The 25043-nt window shown below is 38.3% G+C and overlaps 1 protein-coding gene and 1 long non-coding RNA gene across 5 annotated transcripts; one reads left to right on the top strand and one right to left on the bottom strand.

Moving 5' to 3' along the window:
- The first annotated feature begins 5376 nt into the window (after window positions 1-5376).
- On the top strand, window positions 5377-21536 carry SLC25A16 (solute carrier family 25 member 16). Of its 4 annotated transcripts, none has more exons than XM_065067925.1 (9): window positions 5377-5632; window positions 6516-6608; window positions 8815-8948; window positions 10357-10420; window positions 15974-16095; window positions 16629-16695; window positions 17461-17623; window positions 18537-18605; window positions 19939-21536. In XM_065067925.1, exons 1-9 carry the CDS (start codon window positions 5422-5424, stop codon window positions 20093-20095), a joined length of 1080 nt encoding a protein of 359 aa, XP_064923997.1. In that variant the 5' UTR covers window positions 5377-5421; the 3' UTR covers window positions 20096-21536. The 4 variants fall into 4 exon arrangements, with proteins under 4 accessions (XP_064923997.1, XP_064923999.1, XP_064923998.1 ...); XM_065067926.1 differs by lacking the exon at window positions 5377-5632 and adding an exon at window positions 6204-6222; XM_065067927.1 differs by lacking the exons at window positions 6516-6608; window positions 8815-8948 and having other exon boundaries at window positions 5612-5632.
- Window positions 15951-25027, bottom strand: LOC135579788 (uncharacterized). Its single transcript, XR_010473564.1, has 3 exons — window positions 24512-25027; window positions 24327-24410; window positions 15951-16120 (listed from the first exon to the last, which is right to left on the bottom strand). It is a non-coding gene; the product is annotated as an uncharacterized LOC135579788 (long non-coding RNA).
- Between the last annotated feature and the right edge of the window lie 16 nt (window positions 25028-25043).

Genomic DNA, 25043 nt, shown 5'->3' with positions numbered 1-25043 from the left:
ACACCATATTGTAGATGAAAAAACTTCACAGGTTGCATTTTTTTAAGCAAAATGAATGGGAGAAAGTTTAATTAAAAACTTCTTACCACAAAAGTATTATTTTAACTATATATTACTTAAAGCTGGAAGAGTGTGCTGAGAAAATAGCTCTGTATGCTACTCAAGCCTTCTTCCCTGTGTATGTTCTACTGTCAGGGGTAAAGCTTTAAACTGGCGGACCTTTGATCCAACGTAGTACTACCATCCCTTTCTTTTTAATCTAGAATAACACATGAATTGACACATACCTGCAGAATAAATAAAGCTAGACAACATAGTACCAAAGAACACAGCGCATAAGCCCATAAACTGTTCCACATTGCATGCAGCTCTGGCAAAATTTGAGTCTGTGATGAGTACCAGGAAACTGTGCATGGCAGCTGCTCTCAGAAACAGTAACAGCCAGCAGGACAGCCCCACTGTAGCCACACAAGGCAAAGAGGACAGACCTGTATCTAGATTTAGCCAGGAGTGCAGCTTCCAGGTGAGGATGCAAGTCCAAGATTGAACTGAGAAGTCCATATGTAAGTCAGAAACAGGTCTGATAACCCACTATATGAGCACAGATAGACATAATACAAGCAGATACTGAGCAGGACCCATAGCAACTAAGCAGAATCCATAAAACATACTAATACTTCTAAAATATAGCTTAGCCAGGGCTTAAATAGAGCTCCTGGGCCCATGGGTGGAGGAGGCAGGTGGAAGCTCCAGGTGCAGTTGGTCAGGTCCATTAAGGTCTATTAGTACCCTCAGGGCCCTGACCCTGGAAACAGAACTATCTAGGTGTAATATGTTGGCCCTAAATCAGTCCCGTAGTTTTACCTGGATCAGACCTCTGCAGTAGGCATAACATCAGTTCAGGCTATAGAATGTTAGACTTGTCACTGATGCTGAGTTAAGCTCTCCACAAACCAAAAAGCTCTAGGAATTACACCACAAAGACACCCGTGCTGCTTTGTAAGGGAAAGATTGGACCCACCCTGGCCTATCTTGGCTAGCTCTGCCTCCCCTGTAGAGAAAACGTGATGCTGAGACATTGGAACTGGCTTCCTGTGTGATTACAAAGCACCTACCTTGCAAAGCCTTCCTCACATTTATTAGCGTGGACTCCAGTGTGACAAAGCGAGCAGTCTGCTTCCAGAGCAGACATGACCTAGGGAGCTATACACTACACTGCTGTGGTGCTGTGCCTGCAAACCCAGCAGAATGCAAGCCAACCACTGCTAGTGCCTTTGTATTTGTAATACAGATGATCAGATAAATCACCCACGGTGTTGTTAGTTGGCAGCATTTAAAGAGAAAAGTTTTGAACAACAGGAGTTTAATGCAGAAACTCCTGAATTCTAATTGTGGAAGACAATGTCTTCCTCATTTAGTCTTTCTTGGCCTTGTTTCTGTAGATAGTATCTACCTGCCTGATTGGCACCGAAAATAAGTTAACATTTGTAAGCATGCTGAACACAGATTATTTAAGCATCAATACCATTTTACATGAAGTAAGGCCAGAAGGGATTATGATTTCATCTTCTGATACCTGTTACATAGGCCCATTGCATTTATTCTAAATGTTTCCTATCAGATGCTTCTGACCTGATGGACAGCAGTTTGCCTCAGTTTCTGATTTATTGGAAATCTCGGCCCTTGCTTCACTGCATGATTGTACAAGTATGAATGCAGAATGATTGTGTTGTTCCTGGATGGTAAACACTACATCTGGGAAGACTTGGCTAATTTTGCATGCACCAACTTGACATTTTCTGATGCTTCAAGTCTACCGCACTTTTGCAGTAAGCCATATGATACCAGAGGGCATGAAGTGCACACCTCTTCCCTGCACCTGAAAGAAAGGAAGAGGCCTGCTTAGCTAGAGAAATGTGGCATCACTGCATTTGCAGACTCAGTAGCCAAATATTTGTCCCTTAAAGACCACACTGACATGCTACAGGTAGGGACTATCAGGGTTCTGATGGTGCCAATGGGTGTTAATAGCTATGACCAGCCTCTGCCCACACACCTGGTCCATGGGCTGAGAGCTCTATTTAAGCTCAGGCCTGGCCAGGTACTTGTTCCTCAGCTGTGCTTGTTTTGAGTCCTACTTTGGCCTTGTTTATAGCCTGGACTTGTTTATAGCTTAGACTTGGCTGCTGGATGAATATGAAGCTTGTTTCTAGTCTTGTTTTGGGCCTTACCTTCTCATGTTTGTGACTTGTTTCTCTGGAATGACCTTAGTGCTGCTGTGTGTCCTTGGTGTGACTGTCAATGGAGCCTGTTCCTGCCACCCAGCTCTGGCCATCCTGCTGCAGGACTGTTGGTGAGGATTCTACCCATGCTGTAGTCACCCTCGCTTCCTAACTCATATCCCCTCAGGAAGTAAAACTGTCTTGCCTGCTTGCTGATAAAGAGAGCTCAAGATGGCAAGGGGCTGAGATTTGCTCAGGTATTTCTAATCTGCAAGCTATAATGTCTGTTGCAGAAGAACAAAAACAAATCCTCACATTTCTGAGTCTTGTGGGAAAAGTTCTGTGCTTTTGGTGGTTTTGGATATAGTTTGGGGCAAATGAACAGGCAACTAGATAAATGTCCCTTCAGATCACTAGCTAGTAAAAACCAGAAGCAAGTATAAAGTGGAAAAAAATCTTAAGGATTCCTATAGCCCATAGGATAATTTCTATAGCTGTCCCAAAATTGAGCTTGACATACACCAGTATTTTAAGAGAACTGAAAATCTTTTGAACAACAACTGCCCTGAGAATAGCTTACCTAACTTCAGCCTTGATAACTTACTTAAATTGATAAATATTTGAAATACCTTTACGAAAACAAACACCTTAAACTCCAAAGAAGAAAAAACAGAAACTATTTAAACTATTGACAAAACTGCCTACCACCTTGAATTTTTTGTCAAGATAGAAGGTCTGCTTTTGAGTATCTTGACTTTGTCTTCTCCTGTTCATCATCAACCTGTCAGGGAAAGATGATAGAGCATGAGGCATGAGTGTAACGTGAATTACGTTAAAAATGATGATGACTTTTAAGAATAGATCATAAAAGAGAACCCACCAGAGAAACTCTGTAAAGAGCATAAACACTTCAAAGTAAAAAGATGAAGTGACAGTAGTGAGAATGTTAAGATTTGAAGGTGCAAATAATTAACCACTACAGAAGGCAGTAAAAACCCCAGAACTTCAGAGCATTTTGTACCAGTATTAGGAAAAAAACACCTATACATATAAAGCTTATTGCTGAATTCCTTTGTGTGTTAGTGTATCTATGAGATGTTCTGCTTGATTTTGCAATGCAAGTTTTTTTATTGCTTTCCTAAACAGTGCATGCTTCCCTCAATTACAAGGGTTGGCAGAATACCTTCCTGACATACGTTGCCTGTATCCAAAAGAAGTAGCAGCCTATTTATCCACTTATCTGATCTTTCTAGCTGCTGGTGAAACTCTAGAAACTCGATGGCTTTCAGCTGTTACTATATTTGCAGCACTTTTCTGCCTGAAGTCTGTAAATAAGTTCCTACAGTTGGAGCTGTTAAAGCAGAGTGACTGCTGCCGTGGCGGGAGGAGGAAGGTGTTTGTTTTTTGGTTTTTTTCTGAGCAGAATCCCAAAAGAATACAAATTGGCTGGGGAAAACCACAACAATTACAAAGCTTGCTTCAATAACTCATAGAAAAATTGCTCTGCCATTAGAGACTTAAATATTAGCGTGACTTCAACAAAGATTATGAATTTCCCAGGTATATTAAAAAAAGGTAAAAAGGCTCTAGAGCTTTCTGCTATAAAGGACTTACTCTGTGTTTTCGGGAAGAAATCTGTCCACCTTTGCTACGCATTTTTTTATTATTGGAAAAAAATGTGTATTCTAACAGCCATTTCCCAAATATACAAATGACATAATGATAAAACAGAGCAAAATAATTTTTCCCAATGCTGAAGCAAACTTAATTTTAAGGAATTTAACCTATTAAAGGAAAAAAATTAGTAATTTCTCTTGAAAGCAGTTTGACATAAGCAGGAAGAAAAAAGGTTGCAGCAGACTTGTTTGGAACTGGGTTCATTTTACTTGTGCAAGCCTTGAGATCTGTTTGACTGTTTCCTTCATGTTAAAAGACAGACTTTTCAAAAGAGGCTTTGGTATATGAAATCCTTGAAATTTGGGTCAGGGTGTACAGGGTGAAAAGTGTATGAGAAATATATGAGTAACTGCAGAAAACAGAAAATCTGACAGCCTGAACTTTCTCACCATTGTCTGGCATCCCGTGCGCTCACCCGCCTTACACTGGGCACCAGCATCGCGTGTTTTGTTGGAGTTTTTTTCAGAGTTGAGGACAAAAGTTTAAATACCTCCTGGAAAGCCCTGTTACACTGTGTTCAACAGAGATATAGCAGAAAACCTAAAAAAATTGCAAGAAATGTTGACAGCTGCAGAGATGATACTGGGTTTGGCATTCCTGATTCTAAAAAAGTAGTGGTGATTTTGGTTTTGTTTTTTGGTTTTTTTTTGTTTGTTTTTAATGATATCTACTTCTTTCTGATGCATTTTGAAACTTGAACCTGAGTAAAAATGCTGACGAATTTTGCTATATATGAAACAATACCGGATATTTTTTACTAGACATGAAAAAATAGTGGATTTTTTTTTGCTAGATATGAAACTATAATTTAGACAAAAGACATATTGATGTTCTAGGATGGATTAAGCAGCTATTGAAATGCTTAGGGAAAAAAAAACATGTACTTTATTGTATAGACTAATTAAAGGTATTTAGGTTTTGATTAGATGCACATGCAGGCCTAACAATATCTCTTTGTTGGAACAGGGCACTGCTGACCTTCCTCATTCCAAAAAAGCTGGTTTTGGTGGGGTTTTTCTGGTAACATCTACTTCTCTTTCTGATGCATTTTGAAACTTGAATATGAGTAAAAACGCTGAATAATTTTGCTAGATATGAAACAGTACTCGTTATTTTTTGCTAGATATGAAACAATACTAGTTTTTTTTTGCTAGATGATGAAACTAATTTAGACAAAAAGAAATATTCATGTTCTAGGATGGATTAAGCAGCTATTGAAATGCTTAGGAAAAAAAAATCGATGTACTTTATTGTATAGACTAATTGAAGGTATTTAGCTTTTGTTTAGATGCACATACAGGTCTAGAAATATGTATTTGTTGGAACAGGGCACCGCTGAACGCCTCAAACCGCAGCCGGGCCGCCCCCCGCGGGTACTGACCATGTGAAGCCCCCCGGGCCGCCTCGCAACAGCCGCGGCGGGCGCCCCGGGGCCTCCTCGGGCGGAGGGGCGGGGGCCCTGCGCACCGGCCGCGGGTGACGCGATCGGCAGGCGCCGCGGCGCGGCCCGGCGGGCCCGGCCATGGCTCGCCGCGGCGGGCCCGCAGTGACGGCGGGGGCCGCCCCGAGCTCCGCCCCTGCGCCGCGGCGGGGTACCGTGCGCTGCCCGCTCTCCGCCCGAGGGAGCCCAGCCCTCCCCATGGCTTCCCCGGCGGCGGCTGGGCCCGGCACCACGCTGGCCCCGGGCGCGGCGCGCCGCGACTTCTACTGGCTGCGCTCCTTCATCGCCGGAGGTGGGTGCCCCGGGCGGGCCCTGCCCCGTCTCTGCGGGCCCTGCCTGGGGAGAGCGGGGTGCCGGGGCCCGGGGAGGGTGCGGCGGGCAAGCAGAGTCCCTTCCATGTCTATCCCCGGCGAAGCGGCTCTTCGGGGGTGTCGCCACCCGGGGAAGTGGAGACTCTCTTCCTTTTCTTCCCCTTTATTCCCCCGATGTGCCAATGCCGGTGACTCGGGACACACGGGTGAGCCGCACGTGTGGCAGAACCGGCCCACAGCCCCGAGTAGTCGCCGACTGCATGTTCACAGAGCCCGGAGCCTCGTTGGGGTTCTGGGGTATCCGTGTCTCCGCACTGCCGCGAAGATTAAGGTGGTGCGGAGGGGGGGCAGCCGAGTAAACACAGCCCCAAGGTACGAACCTCTTTGAGAACAATCCTGTTTGTTTTTCCCAGAGGGCGTTGTCCCAGCTGCCCGCTGTGCCAGCGGGTAGGAAGATGTTTTATTTAGTTTTCGCTCTGTTGGATCTCGCCCTGAAGTCGCACAGGGTACACGGCAGACATGTAGCCAGCTCCTTTGGGCTCTTCTCCGCGGAAGGGATGGAGGAAGCGAGGTGCAAAACTCTTGAGGAACTTTATCTGAAAGCTTCTGCTGCGACTATAGCAGCCGAGACGGCAACCTGGGTTTGCGTAATCAGGAAAAGTAGCTTATACGTTTCTTTAAGGCTTTAAGTGTTTTGTAACGTACTTCTAATTCAGGGTGTTTACCTGTCATTGGGGCTTCTTCTAGTTCCTGAGTTTCTCCTTCTCTGTTCCATTTAAAAATGCGTTAGAAAAATCCTGTGTGTATTTGCTGACGTAAAGAACTTTTGCATCCTGTCACTTCTCTTTTTCTGCTCTTGGAAAGGTGTTGCAGGATGTTGTGCCAAAACAACTACTGCACCACTGGATCGAGTAAAGATTTTGCTGCAAGCTCATAACCACCATTACAAACATCTAGGTAAGATGGCTACTGCCTGTATAATTTTTTGGTTTAAAATGCAATGTGTGTGGTTGGGGTATGTTGTTTTATTCAGTGATGTGGCTAATAAAGGAAGGTGCTAATCAGACAGAAGGTTCTATCTGTCTGGTCAGTCTCTGTGCCATGTTTTGTTAGTGTTTATAAACAAAACAGCTGTCTGGGTTGATGTGTTGGAGATGGAGGTGTCAGAATAATCCTCAATAAGATGTCTAAGAGCTCGGCTTGATCTTCCTCTTGATGAAGCCAGCAGGAGGCTGGTGATGATGGGTTCAGAGCTGGGATCGTTTCTGTAAAAACTCACCACTGGTACCTGCTGCCATCTGCCTGGTGATCGTCGTTCCCAGGGCGGTGGGAATTGGTGCCTCTCAGAACTTGGTGGCCTTTCCAGGGGCTGGTGATGCTAAGACAGTGAGGGCCGAATCCTGCAGGACTGGAGTGCAGCAGTGTGGTCCATGTTAATTGAAGCCAGGGGTGGATTTGAGCTTGGTGTAAGGTGCAGGTGATGTGTATTCAGCACGTGTTCCATCGTGGTGAGAGAGGAAACTCAGGGTTGTCCGTGTGTTTCGCTGTGCAGCTGTAACAGTGCCCTCTTGTGCATAGTATTTGAGGTATTTTATGTTACATGTTCTTGAAATATGTCTAACTTATGTTGAAAAATTTAGGTGTGCTGCAGTTGTCACAAAAAAAAAAAAAAATTGATTTGGTTAAGTTTACATGTAGTGAAACTTTAGAGTTTTTTGCTTAGAAACTAAAGATAACTTTTTTCTTAAAGGCTGGAAAAAAAAATCTGAAAGCAAAGCTCAAGGGCTAATATTCACTTAACTGCACCCAAAAGGGAAGCACAAGTAATGTGGCATTTTGGTAACGTAGTCACCTAAGTATGCACTCAAATCTGCAGTTAAGAATTGAAGGCTGAAATAATTGGTTTGACTGCTATTTTAAATCTTTATTTTTTTTTTGCTTTGTCCTGTGCCATAATTGGCAAGTAAAATTTTACATTCTTCCCTATATAGCGTATTAGATACGATTCTGATTATTAGAAATGTGTCTGGCTTGAATGCATGTCTGTGTTACATGTAGGCAAAAAGAGAAACTTATGTTGACGAGATGGGCGTGAGTGCAGAGACCCGATGGATTAGTTCATCAAAGTCCTCACTAAATGTTTTTACTGCCCTTGCTCTGTGGAGTTTGTGCCATGTGGATCTCAGAGCATGTGTTTTAAGAAATAAGAACAGTAACTCATCATTGCAGGGTAGAGAAAAATTCTAATGGCATAAGTGTTTTCAGAGGCATGATGTCTTAAAAATAGATTTAATATTCTTAGAACGCCAGAAACTAATTAATACTTGTTTCATTTAAACTTCAAATGAAAGTTTGTCAACTACTTTTTTTTTCTGCTTGAAAGTAAGACAAATGTGTAAGCCTTTTGCATGTTCAGCTCTTACCTTATTAAGTAGTTGCATGTGAGTAAAACCAGTTTAATGCTTACAGTTTATTCCTTTGCAAAAAAAAAATTTAAAGTTAATTTGGTAGCAATTGTGCATAACTAATATGTTTATAATAGAACTGTAGGTTTTGCCCAAACTTTGTGTGATCTTGCATTATTTCCCACTTATTAAAAGAGAACAGGGTTGCTTCTTGTTGCAACAGCTCTGGAACAAGAAGTGTGAGATGTTTAAGTTGTAAGTAATGAGCATCTCAAACTGCTGTTTACTTCATTTCCTCAGTGATGTCATTTAATCTGTAAGTTAGCACGTAGTGATGTTAGATTTCTTTTCCCATGGCTTTAGGTTTTTAAGTTTTTATTTATTTTGAATTGACTGAATTGCAAGTCAACCAGTTTCCTTCCCTCTGTTGCTGGTGTCAGCCCTTGTGGGTGGATGGGATTCCCTGCAGTGGGGCTGCTTGTGGGCCAGGCAAGTTGTGGGGCCTGAATGTGTGAATTCAGGAGGAGGTTTGCTGAGTCTGGGAGGTGAGCAAGCTGATAAAACTTAACCTTAAACCTCCTCCTCCTGCTAACGTTTGGGCATTGAAAGTGGATTTGCCACTCTCCCTGGTTACGTGAGCAACATGATCCAGCCTTAGTTCTGTGCATATTTTCTTATTGACAGTAATATTTGCTTGATTTTTTTTTTTTCCACCTTGCAGTGTAATTGTTAAATACCTCTTTTTGTATTGCTGGCAGGAGTGTTTTCTACATTGTGTGCTGTCCCCAAAAAGGAAGGTTACCTTGGGCTGTATAAAGGAAATGGGGCAATGATGATTAGAATCTTTCCATATGGCGCAATTCAGTTTATGGCATTTGACCGATATAAAAAGGTAGTTGAGTTTATTATTTTTTTTTTCTGCCTACAATGAATACACATTCTTTAAGTGATCTAAACTAACAATTAAACTTTTGCATCATAATACTTAGCTGCATGTCTTTTCTAAGGTTGCTCACTTTCATCCGAGTATACCCATTAAGAATGTCACAGCAACAGTGAAAATCTTTGCAGTGTTGCTTAAGGAAAAAAATCCAACTGATTTTTGTATCTTTGTATTTTTGAGAATAATACCTTTTTTTTAATGAAAGAAACAGGTAATCTAAAATCTGTTGCTATTTTTATTGCTATTAGGTACCCCTTTGTGAATGATGTAGGAGCAAATGTAAAATGGAACATCTTTATTGTGTTGGGATTCTTAGTTCTTGATGGATAGAATAACTTAACTTTGGAAGTTTGGATATGACTGTTACACTTGACCTGACAAACGACTGTAGGGTTCTAGATAAAAATGATCTGGAAAACAAAATGCTCATTTCGGGGTCCTGCAAGATCTGTGGATTCCTTTCTGCTGTTGTGCATTTATTTACTCTTTCATAATAAATAAATAAATCCCTGCAACATCTTTTGGAGGTCGGGTGTTAGTGTGAACGTGTTTTTAAATGTCATGTGTATGTGGTGAAAAATACCATTTTACTGTTTGCAATGAGGAATTCTGTTTGAAAGGTCAGATTTTGTACCCAATGAAGTAAATCGCAGGATCTTTCTGGAAGACGATGAGATTGAAATTGTGATTCCCTTCCCTAAAGAGCAAATTTCAGAAGGCTGATACAAAGAAGTAAATGTAATGAGTTTCATGTCATTTTTTGTCATGTAATCATAGTCTCAGTTATTCGATAAAAACCAGGAAACTAGTTTCTAACTTCCATCCTGATGTAATGTAGTTTATGAACTTTTCGGTCCCAAATGCTTGTCTAATTTCTCTCATTTTTTTTTTAAATGCAGTTGAAGAAAGGCACAAAAATATCTTTACAGGAGTATGTTTCACATGCTGTGTATGGAAGAAAAATTACTTGTCTCAAATGTGTCACTTTTCAACTTTGCTCGGTGTCCTTTGCTCTCTGTCATGCGACAAGGATAGCATTCAGTTTGCCTGCTGTGACACACATGAAAAATAACTAAATAAACAATTAACCTAGTTTCTGAAGTAAATAGTACAAATACTTTCAACTAATTGTTCTGTCTTGTTAGTAGAATTTTACCACTTTGTTTTTAGTAAGAAATTGGTAACAGCAGCAATGTTCAGAAAATTCTTTTAACAGTAATGCTCGGGTTCGAATTTGTAGTGTTGTAAATTTATTTGAAACAGCTAGGGAGTTTGCATTAATGTTCTAATAAACTGTGTGATGCATTTCCCTGTATTTTCTGATATATGACTGTTGTAAATGTTCCGTATTTTGCAGGTAATAAAGAAGCAACTTGGGATTTCAGGGCATGTGCATCGATTAATGGCTGGATCCATGGCAGGTATAGTTTTGCTCTTGATTTTCAGGCATCCCTTTTGCTGAATAGTATTTGTTTAGAAGATGATTTGATGTATTTTCAGGTCAGACTGTTGCAAATTTGTAATAAGCAAAAATACTAGTAAAAGGTTAATGTAATTGAAAACTGTCTGAGGGTATTATTTAAAATATATTTTTCAAGCATTGAATTCTGTGCTATGTTGTAAAGCACATTTTTATAGTGTTTATTATGGATTTTAAAAAATGAAAAATCCAGTGTCATCAAGTTATGAAGTACAAAGATTCAGGTTTTAGTAGAATTGGCTCATCAGCCTGTCTGTCATGGCTACTAAGTGGAGGTTAAGCCCACAGAAACAGAGAAATTGCAGCTCCTGAAATAGGTGGAATTTTTGGATCTTCCAGAAATGTCTATGCTTTTCAACATCCAATGCAGGATTGTCATGACACTCTTTAGATCATATGTGTGAATGTTAAAAACCATAGTTTATCAGTTAGTGCAACAGCAGTAGAAAACCTCATTTGTAAACTGCTGGTGTACATTATGATTATACATTTCTGTTTTCCTCTTGCTAGTCATTCAGCCAAAAGTAGTTAAGAAAAAACAGGTGAAGGTAAGTAATACTGAGGTGATTTTTAATTGAGGTGGTTCTTCATGTGCTTTTACTTTGTAAAGCAGGCATAATACTGTCTAGTGACAGGCCATAAATAATTATGACATGAGTATTAATTAATATTTTGCTTATTTTGGAATAAAAACACTGGTGTTCGTTAATACTACCTTCAGTTAAACTAGGAGGACCTCATGAAAGGAAAAACAGAATGAAATGAAACAATTAAAAGATCCTAAAAACTAGCAAAATCCATTTGGCAAGATATGCTCCAGAATTTGGCTGGCTTTCTATCTGAAAAGTGGAAAAAATACATAGATTTTATTTTTTTTCTTTCTCCTGGCTTTAGCTGTACTAAAGAACACTTGCCCCCACTAAAAGCTTGTTATTAGCTTTTTCAGGAGCCTGGTAAGAGCGCTGGGGCCTGACTTCTGAGGCACCGTGAAAACATTGAATAATCAGCTTAACTCTGTCCGGGTTGGACATGCTGGAATTCTTTGCGCAGAGCAATTAATAGCATCTGGCATAATTTTAAGCACCTTATTGGTTAAATCTGTTTTGTGTGGTTAGAGTAACAGAAATGAAATTGATATACAGTACTATCTGGAAACTGTGATTAAATTAAATGCTTCATATGGTGCATTTCAGTACAATATACTCAATAGTGTGGTATTGAGAACCCCAAAACTGAGTAGACTTAGGTGTGCGGTGAAATGAATGTAGCTGTCAGATATAGTGATAGTATTGCGAGTGTCTTACTATTTGTTTACTAGGTGGCATTAACTGCTTTTTGGGATATTCATTAGATACCATAAGAGAGGAGGGTTTATATTGAGGATGCCAAGGAGATACAGAAGAGGAAGGAGGCACTAAGAAGAGCATGGAGTTTGAAAGCTGATACAGAGGTTCTCTAGATTTGCAAACAAAATAAGAAAAGGCTTTTAAAAGCAATTGGTAATATTTCTTGCTTTAACTCCTGTGGCGTAGTCTCTTGCTGGCCTCGATAGGGATATTATTCTGTTTATTCCAAGTTTAAATGACTAAAGGATGTGGTGTGCTGCGTGTACCCTGCTGTTGGTGAAGAGGGGTCTCCACAGTTTCTTGTAACCCAGTTGAAAATGGATAACCCTTGTTTCCCTCTCCTTTTCGTCCCTTCTACACCATCTAGCTGCACAACTATCTGCTTTCACTTCTGTGTATGCTACTGATTCTTCAATCTTGCTTATGCCAGTTTCCAACTTTACTAGCAGTCAACAGACCTGAAAGAGCTTCAAAGTGGTGGGAAATATTTGAATATCTTCTGTAACTGATAAACAGGATGAAAAGCAAGGCAGTGAGGATGGGGGTAGTGGAGTGAGAGAAAAGAAAAACCTATTGAAATGCATGTATTTAAGGAGGCCAAGTTAAAGTGACTGTGGAAACTTTAACTCTGAATTTCCTGAGTCTTGTGTGATTCAAATTTCAACTCTAACACCTCATTAACAGATAAATGGTGTATAACTTCTTTTAAGGAAAGACAGAGCTGGGGAGAAGATAGAGAAATCATAGAGGTTAGTGTGGTTTAGGAAACAGAATTATCAAATAAGTCCTGTATCACCGGATGATTTTGCAATTTATTTTCTCATTTTTAAATTGAAAAATCTGAATTAAACCACAGAATTATGTATTTCCTTCTCTGCACTTGGTTACTTAGCATCTAGCCTTCTTTGGCTTTTTATTTAAATCTAGAATTAACACAAGTTCTGTTAAACTAATACAGAAAGTATGGTTCTGCTTTTACCTTTTTACTTTCAGTAAAAGCAATTGGAAAATAGTACTGATCTAGGAGGATACTGTCTCAATTGTAAATAGTATGGAATTAACAGTTACCTATTTGAGTCAGCATGTTAAAAGAATTTGCACTGTTTATTTCTTCATATGCAATTCAGAAAGAAACAGTTAGATATTGGAGGTCTAGAAATATTAGGACTTGTAAATTAGGCAGTTCTTTAAGCTGTCTGATAAGTATTCTTTGTCATCAGCTATTTATCTGCATAGTTCCTGAAGCTTTGATTTGTTCAGAAGATGCCTCCTTGATAAATTAATCTTTATACTAGTTAAGGAGCATGTCTTCTGCAGTTCAAGACACTGATTTGTGCTTATCACTTTTTGAACTGCATACCTCTGCAACATAGTTGTTGATAAAGTACGAAGACCGTGGTACATAAATAATAAAAAACTTGTGCATCAGGTATGTTTGCAGTACTTGATCTTTGTAAATGTTTTTCACTTTTTTTTTTTTTGGTCCAGATTTTTTTTATTTTCAAAGAAAGAAAATTACTAAGAATGGAGGAATAGTTGGGAAATTGGGAGACAGAGATAAATCCCTTACATCTAATCTCATTGTTAACTCCCAAAGCCTGGGAAGCAAATCAAAGACAGTCTAATTCCTGTTGTGCTTCATTGACACCAAGTTTAAGTAAAGGCTTGTGTAACCCAGGGTCTTGTCCCCAAGAGTGGTCAGAGGTGCTTGAGGACAATATGGTGAGTGAAGAATGGTCTCTCCTTGACTTGCTTGCCTTCTGAGTGAACATTTGCAATGGAAAAGTCTGCTGTTTTTGTAGAAGTCGTTCCTTAAAGGAGTGAGCAGCTTCATTTCCCTAATATTATTTCAGATCAGACACTGGGAATTGCAGTATGTCTCTCTTCATTGTTGAGATGCTTCCAATTCTGTCTTGTTTAGCCAATCATGGGAGAGATTTTTGGCTCAATTTTAATTATTTGAGATATACTTTGCTTCTTCAAGACAAAGGAATCAGCCTTAAGATGCTGTGGTCTGACTTCTGGTAACTCATAATATTTAGGGAGTAGGGACGAGATAAGTAATTTTGTAGACTTCACCACTATAACTTTGTGTCCCAAAGTTGGCCATTGTTCCTCCTAGAAAGGATAGTGTCTCTTCTGTGCCCTAAAGGAAATCTTGATCCTTTGTACGTACATTTTTCTTATATGAACAGCAAACAAACAAAAAACCCAAGAAAAACAAACCCTATTTAAATCCTTCCTGCATATGGTTTCTTTCAGTTCCATCTGATATTTTTTCAATAGTACTATTTTTGAACTGTGTACATCAGTGCATTCAGTGAGCTCTTGGTTGGCCTGTTTGCTAGCCTATGTTCAGAGAATATTCTTGGATACGTATCAGTGCATGACTGGAAAGAGAAGGGGGATAAAGTTGTCGGTTTTCTGAAGTGGGATGACTTTCCTGTGAACTCTTAAGCTCTCTAAAAGCTTTTTTTTCCTATATTTTTTTTAGTTTTTTTTTTTTTTAACTGCTTGAGTTCATCCATTTTACAATATTTCTGGACATCTCAGGCAATCAATTAGGAAAAGGCTGTAGTGTGAGCAATTGCATTTAATAGTGTAGGTCAGTGGAAACAGTCCTAAAGTTGCTTTGGTGTTTTGTAGCTTCCAACTTTTGAACCCTATGGGTGAGAAAACATCAGGAATCAACAGTGGATGTCTGCTTTTTGTTCAGAGGAGTCATCCAAAATCTCTGAAAGAGATGTTTCTGTCTTGTAAAGTAAATTACTGGTAGGATACTCCAGAAGGCCACAAACTTTACTCTCAATTGAGAGTTGACCGGTGTCAGCTTTTTGGATAGCTGACTTAGAGTGTTCTTTTTTTTTCCTCCCCATTTAATCCTGGTATCTTCTGTTAGATCATTCAGCTTACTAAAGTTATGAAGAGTTTGTTTGCTGGAGTTGTGTTTGGGTTTTGTTGTTGTGGTGTGTGTTTGTTTCTGTGGGTTTTTTTCCTTCCCTTCCCTGTTGTGGTTTTCTCTTGACCTAGTGGAAAGGAGGGGAAATGATAAACCTACAAAAAGAGATGTCACTGAGACTATTAAAACTTCAGAGGAAGTGGTGGCAATTTCCTGCCAGCACAGAGAGTGTGCTTAACTTGTGTAGGAACAATTTGTAAGGGTGATGTTTAGCTAAATGAGAGCAGCTGCTAGAAAATAATATCAATTATGAAGCTTTTTGCTTTCTTTTTCTCCTTTTCCCAGTTTTTAATGAAGGTGGTATACCACCAGTAAATGACTTCTGTTTTTAGTGGACAGTTTTAACTCAGTTTTCCCTCCAAATTGTTTGTCAGCAATTGAGTTCTTTGCCTCAAATACTAGCAGTAGGAAATAATTTGTTATTGAGGTAACTGTTAGAGGAGTTATCCTCTGTACTCTGTATCCTCTTTCCGAAATTACAAGTTGGTCAGCATCTAATCAGTTTTGAAGTAGTTCAGAACCGGATGAATCAAAAAACTTGATTTTTTTTTTTTTGGCATCTTGAGTCTAGAAATGGCTTTTTTGGTCAGAGTTGTAAAACAGAGCGTTGGTGTAACATGAACTATTAAAATGCAGTAATGCAACACAGTTAAGTACTCTTCATCAGTACGATCCTGACTTTATTTTAAATGTCATTAGAGCATATTTAGTGTTTTCAGATGCAGCAGATAGAATTTGATGTGATTACTGGATATAGGTACATGTATCTGACACAACGTTTTTGAAATCAAACATTACATTTGGTGTTTTGATTTTTTTTTTTTTTTTTTTAAGATGTGGCAGGATTAGGTTTTGTGATTGCAATCCAGTAACGCCTGATGTTTATAAGCCATAGATTTAAATAAGATTGCTCATGTGAATACACTTAGGCCCATAAATCTTTGAAAACTCAAGGCCTAGGTTGTGCAGCTTCAGTGAACACCAAGTATAAACATAAATCCTTTGTGTGTTGCTGAAGTTAATGTCTCTATTTGCTGATTATAAGTGACTTTATGTGTTTCTTTAACAAAATAATTTATGTATGCTATTAACTGCCACAGAAGGAAATTCTTATTTTCAGAATAATCCTAGAATCAGATAAGGTGCAGGTGAGTTTTGTTTGCTTGTTTTGTTTTTGTTTTTAATAAAGGTATTACAGCAGTGATTTGTACTTACCCTCTTGATATGGTTAGAGTTCGTCTGGCGTTCCAAGTAAAAGGGGAACACAAGTACATGGGAATTATCCATGCATTCAAGATGATTTACACAAAGGTATTTTTTCTTTTCATCCTCAGTCCTGTCAAAGGAAAATATGCTCTTTAAAGAATGTTGCACTGCATTGAAAATAGTGGCTTGGTGGAAGATAACATGACTTCCTTGCGTACACGTTGAATTTTTTAATGTAAAAGTTATCTGGATGCTTCCTTCTACTTTGGCTGCTAAGATGTAGCTAAGTCTCATGTAAGTGGGAGGTCAAAAACAGCAGAGAGAAGTTGCTTTTCAACAAATAGTAATGATACAAAAAAAATTTGGGGAGGAGGGGTATGTATAATGCAGAAATGTGTCGTAGATTATGATGTTGGATGTATATTTTTTGCCTTCATTTTTGCTGCTTTACCTCCTGTGGAGCCAGGCAGTTCCACCCTCAGTTCTTCAGGCACAAGAAATGGAATTTGATGTTAAGCTCCTTGGTGCTAGATGCTGCTAGTCAGATTGCTGTCATGTGAATCTGTGTGAACAGGCGGACAACTTAAGACATTTGTTGTATTTCTTTCCACAAATGTACTTGTATTTTTCTTTCAAAGGAAGGCGGTTTTAGTGGGTTCTACAGAGGGCTGATGCCAACTGTTGTAGGAATGGCGCCATACGCGGGTAAGTGGAAAACAGAACATGGCAGTCCTTCAGAAGTTGTGTGCTAATAAATTTATATAACGTATTTGCACACCTCACTAATTAGCTTCTGTTAAAATCAAGGAGTTTGGTTTTTACTGAATGGAGAGAGGAGGCCATTAGAAGGATTTGCAGTTCTTCAGTCTTAATGTAGAGTTGATCCACATACGTTAAAGCATCTTCAACGGGCAAAAACTAGCTTTTCTGAAACTTGGAGTCTCTTCTGCTTCCCAGTTTTCCCACAAGGAAGCACGTGGGATATTTCTCTCCAACAGGTAGATCCCTGAGAGAGCAGAGGGCTCTGGAGATGGACACTTAGTGCCTCTGGATTGGCTCCATCTCCTGGTGACTTCTGTGTAAATACTTGCATGAGCTAAAGCAGCGGGTAACGTGGGATGGAGGAACAGCAGAACTGCCCTGCCAAACTACACTCATATTTAGAAGATGAGATGTTCTTTGGTTAAAAAGTTCTTAGGATTTACTCTTAACAGCAAGCCAGTAATTTAAATCCTACAGTCTAGCTTATTGAAAGCATTCTTTTAATGTTAATTATAAACACTGATTCATTTGGACAGAAGTTACTGTAGAGGTTAAAAATATTTGTCTATTTCTTCTGTCTATTTCTTCTGAAGCTTCTAAAAGAATGGGTGATAGTTTAATATTGTAATTGCAGCTTTTTGTTTATGATGACCCAGGACAAATAGTTTGCTTTTTAATGAAAATACATAAAATTAAATTTTCTTTTAGGTTTTTCGTTTTTTACCTTTGGTACCTTAAAGAGCATTGGACTTGCTCAAGCGCCTAACTTGCTTGGACGGCCTTCATTAGATAACCCCGATGTCTTAGTTTTGAAAACACATGTCAATCTGCTGTGTGGTGGCATAGCTGGAGCAATAGCTCAGACAATATCGTAAGTTTGGGTATTGTTTTTGTTTTTTATATAGCTGTACATTCTAAAGAAAACTTTTATCTGAGAATATGATTTTTATATAAGTCTAGTTATTAGTAAGGTTTTTGAATCAGACACTGGAATTCAGTTATTTCCTATCACTTCATTTACTAAATATCCATTTAATCTTCAGGGTCTTTAAGGATACGTGCATTGAGTCAGTTAAACAAATTCAGACATCTCCTAAAATCAGTTGGAAACATCTCCTAAAATCAGTTGGAAACATCTCCTAAAATCAGTTGGAAACATCTCCTAAAATCAGTTGGAAACTTGTTTGGTAAACTGGGAAATTTTGACCATGAACATAATTTGCAGAATTTTATTATTCCAATTTATTTTCAAAACAATGTAACCTGCAAAGCCACAGAATTAATAATAATAATAATTAAAAAAGGCGAGTCTTAGTTAATTTGGCATTAATTTTTTTTATTACTTTGCCTGCTTTCTCCATTCTCATGCTGTCCTTGTCATATTTTATTTTGTCTATAAAATAATTCAACGGACCTAAATGGTGTCAATTTTTCACTAAATCACTGCATTACAATTGTCATTTTCTATTAATCCTTAAACCGTTAATTTTATTTTTGATTCAGATATCTTCTTCCTCCAGCATTTTACAGCCTGTTTTATACTCTCATCTGATCTTCGTGTATCTTCCTTACTCGTGCCAAGTGGAATGTATTAAGAGATATGATTTGCTGGTTTTAGTTGTATAGGGGAAGTCTCCCTTTTTGGAGGACTTCAGCTGTGTTGAGAACTCGCTGAAAAGGGAGCTTGGAGGATGCACATGGACTACTTTGTATTCTTTTTTAAACAATATTCATGTAGTCATCACACATCTGGTTGAACTGCTGTTCAAATATCTCCTCTGTAGATATCCCCTTGATGTAACTCGAAGGCGAATGCAGTTAGGAGCAGTTCTTCCAGACTCTGAAAAGTGCCTGTAAGTATTTTCTTTTCATCCATAGTAACTGAATTCTTACATGTCTGAGCAAAGTTAAATTCTTAGTTCTAACCCAAACCAGAACAACAAAAAACCCCCAAACTACTGTTGTTGATCTCTTCATTCTTTCAGTGAATAAGTTTTCACAAAGACAAAAGCTGCTATTATCACTCTGGGATTAAAAAAAAAAACCCTGAAATAACAATGGCACTTTTTTTGGTAATACTGTGTTTATATTAGTAACTTTTTTTTCTATATTTTTTTAACTTGTGATGTCATATCCGCAGGATTCCTAAGAGAGAGATGGTGTGCTTCTGCTGAAAGGAAGTGTTTCAAAGGGTTTTAGTGGTGCAGAATCTGTTCCATAAGATGATTTTGCATAATACTGTTTTATATGGTCTTTCTTGCATTTACAGTAATGCCTCACACCCCACATATAGTTGGGGTTCCTCAAGTAAAAGTGGAAGTATCATAATATCCTTAAAATTATTATTAAATCAGCTCTCATCTTGAAAAATGTCCATACGGAAGAGATTCCGAAAGAGCAATGTATTTAATAGGTTGGAAATATTGAGCACCTCACAGATTTTTTACATTGCTTTGCATTTAATGTCCATTTGTTCAGTTTCAATATAAGTATGTGAGGAAGATCCTTCTCCTTCCATATATACTGCAAATTCTGCTTTTAGTATGGTCAAGTATTATATACTTAACATGAATTAATTCTAGCATTTCTCATTTGAGAGAAAATACTCTGTCTTGGTCACGGTGGAGGAAGCTATATACATGCAAGATGTAGAATTTGGAGCTAAACAAAAATTTCATATGCAGACCTTTAGAAGGGTGGGTAGTAGGATCCGAGTGCTCAAAGAAAGAGAATGGTATACAAGCCTAAATACCGATATTTAATGCAAGAAGCATCTGCTACATTGGGCAAATTATGTTTCTGTTACTCTGTATTACATTTGTAAGAAGAATTGATGCTTCTCAGCTCCTTCCTGCTGGATATGCAACAGAATACGCACAGTCATTCTGATGCAAAATGTCTTAAATATGTCTGTTAGGGCAGGTGTTTTCAGACTGAAACTTCTTTAGATGGGATTGCACTGTCCTCTTCCCAGTTACCAGCCCTTGTGCCCAAATTTCTTGCAGAAGCTCAGACTGTCTTCTGAGTCCTCAAAAGACTATAATGCTTTGCTATATGGAGTTCTGTGAGGTTTTTCTCCATAGATCTCTTAAGAACCATGTAAAACAAGTGCCTTGCATGTAAAAAAAGTTATTTTGACTATTGAATATGTGTATCCAATAATGATTTGAGTTCTTATTTTTCCAGTACAATGGTGCAGACACTGAAATATGTCTATCGACAACACGGAATACGAAGAGGATTATACCGTGGTTTATCTCTAAATTATATTCGTTGTATTCCTTCCCAGGCTGTGGCTTTTACCACATATGAACTTATGAAACAATTCTTGCACCTCAACTAATTTTTTTTTTTTTTAGAAAACTTTCCTGTAAATCTACACTATCAGTTCTCAAATTACATTGGTGATTACATTACTTGAAGTTTGAAAAAAAAATTTATCTGTTACTGTGGAACTGCTGTTGTCTGACATTTTTATTTGCCAAAATGCGGTTTACTTCCTGGAGTCAAACCAGGAGACAGATCAAAATAAACATTAGTTAGCTATAAACATTTTTTGCACTCAATCTTCTAGGCTTCTTTAGGTTAATGTTAAGAATTACACAGATTTAAAATTACACCCATGTTTTACACAGGTTTCAAGCTGTTATTGAGCTTTATCACCATTCCAAGAGCTACACACATTGTTATATTGCTTTTTAAGCTAGTAGTTAGACATCTGTTCTTCTTTAAAAATTAAATTGAATAAACTGATTTGAACAAAACGCAATGATCTGCATATTCAAGTATTTGCCAGCTCTGTAGAAGCTGAACTCGGCAGACCCCAACTTAAGCATTTTTTTTTTCTGGTTTTGTACAAGTTTTCTGTATGCAAGAACAATGCATCTATCTTCAGATGGGTACATATGAAAGTCTGTTCAACCATTTCAATTAAAAATGGCAAGACATAATGAACATTATTAGAAATCTTGCAATTTGGAAAGCAGTTTCTTGGCATGCATTTTATTCTAAAACATGCTGTAGCTACACAAATAAAAACAGGGGTAACTTCTACAGTAAGAAATGCTATAAGAGATCTCTGTAAGGCAGTTGGTGTAGGCCCAATCTTAAATGGCATTTCTGTACCTTTTCTGTGGAGCTGAATGTTCTCAATCTAGGTTATTGAAGGCTTAGTATTTTATGTACTTCCCAGTACTAGCTTATGTAAACAGGTTTGTTCCTACCATAAAACGTGGTGACAAACAAGACTGCATGCTGCTGCGTTTACTTATTTGGGCATATGGACCATATTCCATTTCTTGTGCAAGAAAAGCAAATGAAGATTGTATTAGAGTCTGTAGATGTGTATCTGTACTGTTTCTAAAGTGTGGTATGCAATATATTGTTTTCCTCCTCCTCCAATTCCATTTGTGGAGGGGATTATCTTTCAGACTTGTTTATACATGATTTGCATTGGTACTCTTGATTTTACTCACTTGATTCAGGAAACTGTAAAGCATTTACTTTAAGTGATGTAAGTTATTTATTTATTGTAAATATTTTAGCCATGTCTTTTAAGAATTGGTAATGGTTAAGTGGTGGATGGTAAGACCGATTTGCTTAACTTTGACAAATTTGACAAACTGGATTTTGAGTTATATATTCAAATACCAATTTTGTGGCTCTTTTTTTTTTTTTCTCCCAGTTTCTTAAAAGTATGTATTTCTTTGCTATTTAACAGTGTAGCTATGGACAGAGAATGACATGCATTTGAATTTATTTTATTAAAAATTTTGAACTTTGAACTATTGTCTTTGTGTGATTTGTATGTGTTACAGTCAGAAAGAATGCATGTTTCTGGAGTTATCTGTATGTTTGCCCTTGTAGGTAAATCTGCATAACATGGTACTTCTTAATTAAGAGACAACAAATAACTTGTTTGTTTGTTTTTAGTTTAACTTAAAGGGAAAACTAACCAATATCACAGTGAATCTTTAAAAGTTTTTGTAGGAGAGCTAAATTCACTGTATTTACCAAAAAAAAAAAAAGAAAATGAGAGATGTGCTGTTTTTCTTTCCTGTATTGTTTTACGTGTGAGCAAATAAGTGCCAATCCTTTGCCATGTTAATACTATTAAGGATGTTCAAATTCAGTTTTACATCTGAATTTTAGTAAAAATGATATATTTGAGGAACTCAAGTAGATTTGAGCTGTGTCATGGATAGTTAAGCAGTTCTTAAGCAGAATGAAGAAGAACCCAGCATATTCACTCTTGAGAGGAAAAGAACGGTAAAAAGTGTCCCCTAAATAATTGAGTTGAATGTGAATAATAGACCTACTGAATGAAGCTGTGCTGTATTTTCAAGATGAGTTTTTCAAAAGTGTATGAATAATTTATATATTCTTTTAGTAGATATTTCAAACTCTTTCTGGAAATGTTATTCTGGTATTTCTTATTCAGTTAGAACATAGAATTTATTTATAGTATCTGACTAACACAATGGAAACATGGGACTTAATTGTCCGTCTTCTTTCTTTCTCCAGTAACAGCCATATGAAAATTGGATTTATTTTCATTTTGAACTACTGAGTGGTTTATTCCCTTGTTTTTTTTTTTTTTTTCTTGTTTGCCTCCAATATTTTCAGAGTACTGAACAAGCATAATTTAATTTTAGCTAATAAAAAGATTAGGCTCCAGTCAAACTCATTTCTATGCCTTAATCACATACTTTATATATATATATATATATTTCTGTTTACTCCTGAGTATCTGGTTTTGTCTTTTTTTCCTAAAATTCCAAGTAATAATAATCTCATAACTACTAGTTTTATCTGGTGAAGTAATTAGTTTGCGAAGAACTGGTTATGTAGCCTTGGATAATATTGTGAAACACTGTTAACGCTCTGTTTTCAGTACTCGTTGACATGAAAGTAGGAAAGTAACCCTCACCATTTCAGAGCTCCTTCAGGTGAGAGAGTCTCATACAGGCTTATCCATGACATGTTTTGAAAATCTGTCTCTGGGGGTTTGTTTCCAGTGATTAAACATTGTATCTTTAAAATAAACCTCATACTTCACATTCTTAAAATTGAAAAATTTGCCTGCTGTGACTAAGGCATTTATGTGTGACCGATAGTGCAGTTTGCAGTCCATTACACAGAAAAGTTTCATGTATTTGAACCTTTTTTTTTTTTTGACATGGATTAATTGCAATGTCTCTATTTAATAATATTCTGCAGATGTTTCTTTTTTTCTTATTTAAATGAGCTGAGACCTCAAAGTGGACAAATTCTGTTGACACTCTTCATTTCTCTCCTCCTTCTCTGAAAAAGGAGCATGCCAGGCACTTTTATATCTTTATATCTTTCATGTTTGCAACTCAAAGCAACTATATTTGTTCAATTCAAGCAGGTATAAAAGCTCTCTGTGTTTGGTCCTTAAGTGTGTTTTATTCTGTGCAATTAGTGTGAGTCTGTTTCAGTGATGTGAAACAGACCTGTCCCCTGAGCATCGTCAGAGTGGATCCCAGGATGCTTCAGTCTGGTCTGAGGTTTATTGTACTCCCACTCTCCTTCCCACTCCTATTAATAGGTTCTGACCTATTCTTCTACCTTGCAACTAATTTGTACTGGTTTATGCTGCTGTTTAACTGCATCTCTGGGTGCTTTGACATTTTGGCTTATCCAGGGTAGGTGATGCTGCTTCCACTGATGCGATGAAAGGTTAAGCCACCAAAAGAAACAAATGGGTTGTATTCGTGTCACTTTATTGAACCAGCTCACGCTGTGGCTGTGCGCTTGCTAGATCTGATTCAGTATAAATTTAATCTCAGACTTAGCTTTAGGAATAAATTTGCCACCTGGGGTGGCAGCAGGTGAGTATATATTGCTGAGTCTGTTGGTGGTGAAGACAGCCCTCATACATTTCCCTGATTAAATCTGTGGTCTAAAAAAAATGAAGGCATTACACAGCATGTGAACTATTTTTAAGTATAGATAGGTAATTCCCCTGTCAGAGGACTGGAAGGAACACATTCTGTTATGTTGTGATAACAAAATTTGACAATAAATTCCTAAATTTACACAGTTCAGACTTGAGGGGGAATGGAGATGTATCTTAAAATTTTAAGAACATTTTTCTCGACCACTGATGCCAAAAAGAATAAGCCGTAGCCTGAACACTTTTACTACAATGTGTGGTACTGAAGTAAGGTTTGGTATTCTTCTGGATTTCACAGGCTCTCTAGAGATTTCCCAGATGGCTTGGATTTTAGGTAACTTCCAAAACATATTTAAAGCATATTTTGTACTTCGATAACCGTATTCTTTTTAGATATTTCTTAGTGTATGGGAGATGTACAGATAAAGATATTACAGAACACAAGGTTATCAAGTGTAGAAAGTAAAAGTATTTACATAATCTCTTTGAATACCACACCCAGTTATGTAACTGTGCATTTGTTAGTATCAACATGGGACTATTACAAGTAAGCTTAGAGGTTCTGCAATGGAAAGTGACATTGATGTAGTTTACTCCATGTATTTCAGGATTATCCCAAAGGAAAATAAGTGGGCTAATTTAATTACATTCTCACCTTTCAAAATTCAAGCTTTGATCCTCTGGTGGGATGTCCAACTCTTGTCTTTGCAGGTCTGAGCCTCATAGTGTTTCCCAATGTCTGGATATGTTAAAGAGAGCCAAGGCCAAACTGTTAATACATCATTTTCATATTTAAGCTACCAAACGGTCACACTGATGTACCAAGAATAGATTTAATACCTGTTGTTCAATCTTTGCTGGAAGTGATGGTCTCAAATCCAGAATACTTTGTTGAAGTAGGGGTTTTGTGGTTTTTTAAAAAAAAAAAAAGGTGAAGAAAGGAGATCTGTGTATCTGAAACTTAGGTGTCACCTCAGAAAGCTGCTGCTGAACAGCACCAAATGCAACAAGTTCTTGTCAGAGAAAAAGTTCTACCGTCAGGCTGGGATTGACCCATAAGCAGTGAGGAGTGGAAGGTTCATCTCATAGTACCTCACAGTGCCGAGGAGGGCGGTGGCTTTGGGGCACTGACGGTACCTCACGGCGCCGAGGAGGGCGGTGGCTTTAGGGCACTGACGGTACCTCACAGTGCCGAGGAGGGCGGTGGCTTTGGGGCACTGACGGTACCTCACAGTGCCGAGGAGGGCGGTGGCTTTGGGGCACTGACGGTACCTCACAGTGCCGAGGAGGGCGGTGGCTTTAGGGCACTGACGCTCTGGAGATGGCGGACGGGCCCGCGCGGCAGCTTCCCGCCCACTCCGCGCGCTGGTCC

The sequence above is a fragment of the Columba livia genome, chromosome 6 (assembly GCF_036013475.1).
Source record: "Columba livia isolate bColLiv1 breed racing homer chromosome 6, bColLiv1.pat.W.v2, whole genome shotgun sequence".
Classification (NCBI taxonomy): domain Eukaryota; kingdom Metazoa; phylum Chordata; class Aves; order Columbiformes; family Columbidae; genus Columba; species Columba livia.
Note: the sequence above shows the minus strand (reverse complement) of the source record. Positions and strands in the feature narration are given on the sequence as shown.

What these genes read in the sequence shown, in the direction of transcription:
- SLC25A16 (XM_065067925.1), top strand. Translation starts at nt 5,422, where the DNA reads ATGGCTCGCCGCGGCGGGCCCGCAGTGACGGCGGGGGCCGCCCCGAGC. An exon ending in GCGCTCCTTCATCGCCGGAG is followed by an intron (nt 5,633 to 6,515) that starts GTGGGTGCCCCG and finishes GCTCTTGGAAAG; the next exon opens with GTGTTGCAGGATGTTGTGCC. An exon ending in TCAAGATGATTTACACAAAG is followed by an intron (nt 16,096 to 16,628) that starts GTATTTTTTCTT and finishes TTTCTTTCAAAG; the next exon opens with GAAGGCGGTTTTAGTGGGTT.